Source organism: Daucus carota, chromosome 4 (assembly GCF_001625215.2).
Source record: "Daucus carota subsp. sativus chromosome 4, DH1 v3.0, whole genome shotgun sequence".
Taxonomy (NCBI): Eukaryota; Viridiplantae; Streptophyta; class Magnoliopsida; order Apiales; family Apiaceae; genus Daucus; species Daucus carota.
The window spans coordinates 11,384,258-11,386,309 of record NC_030384.2 but is presented as its reverse complement, the minus strand read 5'-3'; the positions used below and the strand labels follow the sequence as shown (position 1 = coordinate 11,386,309).

The 2,052-nt window shown below is 38.0% G+C and overlaps 1 protein-coding gene across 1 annotated transcript; it reads left to right on the top strand.

Moving 5' to 3' along the window:
- The first annotated feature begins 371 nt into the window (after positions 1-371).
- On the top strand, positions 372-1,049 carry LOC135152176 (uncharacterized). The gene has a single exon (XM_064092010.1). The coding sequence runs from the start codon at positions 372-374 to the stop codon at positions 1,047-1,049; it is 678 nt and encodes a 225-aa protein (XP_063948080.1).
- The last annotated feature ends 1,003 nt before the right edge of the window (positions 1,050-2,052 follow it).

The following is a 2,052-nucleotide window of genomic DNA, read 5'->3' as shown; positions in this document are numbered from 1 at the left end:
TGACTTGCACTTTATTTCGAACTAATGTTTAATTTCGCACCTTGACTGTCTTTATCATTTTGCCATTATATTACCATTATATATGCCATGCTTAGACAGATTTTGCCATGTTAATCCTTTAGAACTTGATCATGCTTAAACCTTTCCAATATACCATGAATACGATCTTAATTGAATAATTATACCCTTGCAATGTGATACCTTAGACTCTAATAAATACACACATACCATCATGTCATAATGACAATAATAGACCTTTACATTGTGAATAACCCTTGAATAATACCTTGGTACCTAATACTTACCCTTTGATATAACTTGTATGCCTATATTGAACTGTGAATAAGCTTTTCTTGTCTATATTCAGAATCATGCCTCCTCGAAGAGCCCGCAACACCAATACTGAGAATACCGAAGAACCACCTCCAAATTTGGCTCAACTTATGCAACTTCTTTACCAACAATCTGTTACCCTTGCTCAAAAACAACTTCTTCAACAACAACTCCAACAACAACAACAATCACCTCCACCAACACCTACTACCTTTAAAAATTTTCAAGCTGTGAAACTACCCGAGTTCCGTGGAACTCAAGACCCTGTTGAAGCTCAATCCTGGCTTAAGGAGATAGAGAAAGCTATTGTAACCGATGAGAAGAAGGTTGAGTATGCGTCGTATGTTCTGAAAGGTGAAGCGAACTATTTGTGGGAGTCAGCTCGTGCTTTGGAAGAAGGTGAGGTTATCGCTTGGGATAGATTTAAGAAGATTTTCTTAGACAAGTATTTTCCAAGGTATATGCAAACTCAAATAGAGTTAAAGTTCTTTGAATTGAAGCAAGAAGGAATGACTGTTGGAGAATATGAGAAGAAATTTACAGAATTGGCAAGGTTCATTGGAGATTATGTTGACACGGACGAGAAAAGAGCAAAGAGATTTCAACAGGGATTAAAGCCTTGGCTACGAAGCAGAGTGACTGCTTTTATTGTGGCCACATATGCTGAAGTGGTCTGGAAGGCAATGGTGATTGAAGGGGAAAGTGATCAGAATTAGAAAGAGAAAGACAACAAGAAAAGAAAGTTTGGGAATAATGGTGAAGGTTCGGCTCAAGGGAGCCAAAGGGGGAAGAACTTCAAAAATTTTGGATTTCAAAATCAAGGAGGTCCCCGAGGTTTTAAGATAGGTGATAATAGGAACCTAAAGAAGGTACAAGGACCAAGTGGTCAAAGGAGTCAAAAAGCAACTTCAGAATGTAAGTTCTGCAACAAGAAACACACGGGTAATTGTAATAAGGCTGATATTGTTTGTTTCAAGTGCAACTCAAAGGGTCATTATGCGAACGAGTGCCAAAAATCGAAGCCTTCTGTTACATGCTTCAAGTGTGGAAACACCGGTCACATGCCAAGAGATTGTAAAGCTTCTGGAACCAACAAGTTGATGCAATTGACAGCCGCCCCTTTCAATCAATGAATGATATCTTCTGTTCCGACTTTGCAACTACCCTCTACTCAGGGTTTTGAGTCTGCAACTCCTGTTTTCCATCCCTCTCATCCGGCTCAAGCAAGGACATTCAACATGAATATTAAAGATGTTGTTTAGAGTGCAGGTACGCTTTTTGTCAACAACATCCATGCTAAAGTGCTATTTGATTCCGGAGCTACTAGATCTTTCATATCTGAATATTTTGTTGGCAAGTTGAATTGTGAAATTGAATCGTTAGTTGAACCCTTATCTATCTTTGTTGCTAATCAAGAACAAGTATCTATTAGAAGTATTTGCCCCCGGTGTACAATAGAGATTTCTGGCTTTAGTTTTCCTGATTCCCCTATACCTTTTCGATTAGGAGAATTTGACGTTATATTAGGTATGGATTGGTTAGTAGAAAATGGTGCTCAAATAGATTGTAAGAAGAAGAAGATAATTCTTAAGTCTCCACAAGGAAAGAAAGTAGAGTTTAAAGGGCAGAAACAAGTTAAGACATTTTTGACGATGATTCAAGGTAAGAAGTTGTTAAGTCAAGGTTGTGAAGGTTATTTGGCTTATGTGATCGATAGAT

Coding starts and splice junctions, on each gene's coding strand:
- LOC135152176 (XM_064092010.1), top strand. CDS start 372: ATGCCTCCTCGAAGAGCCCGCAACACCAATACTGAGAATACCGAAGAA.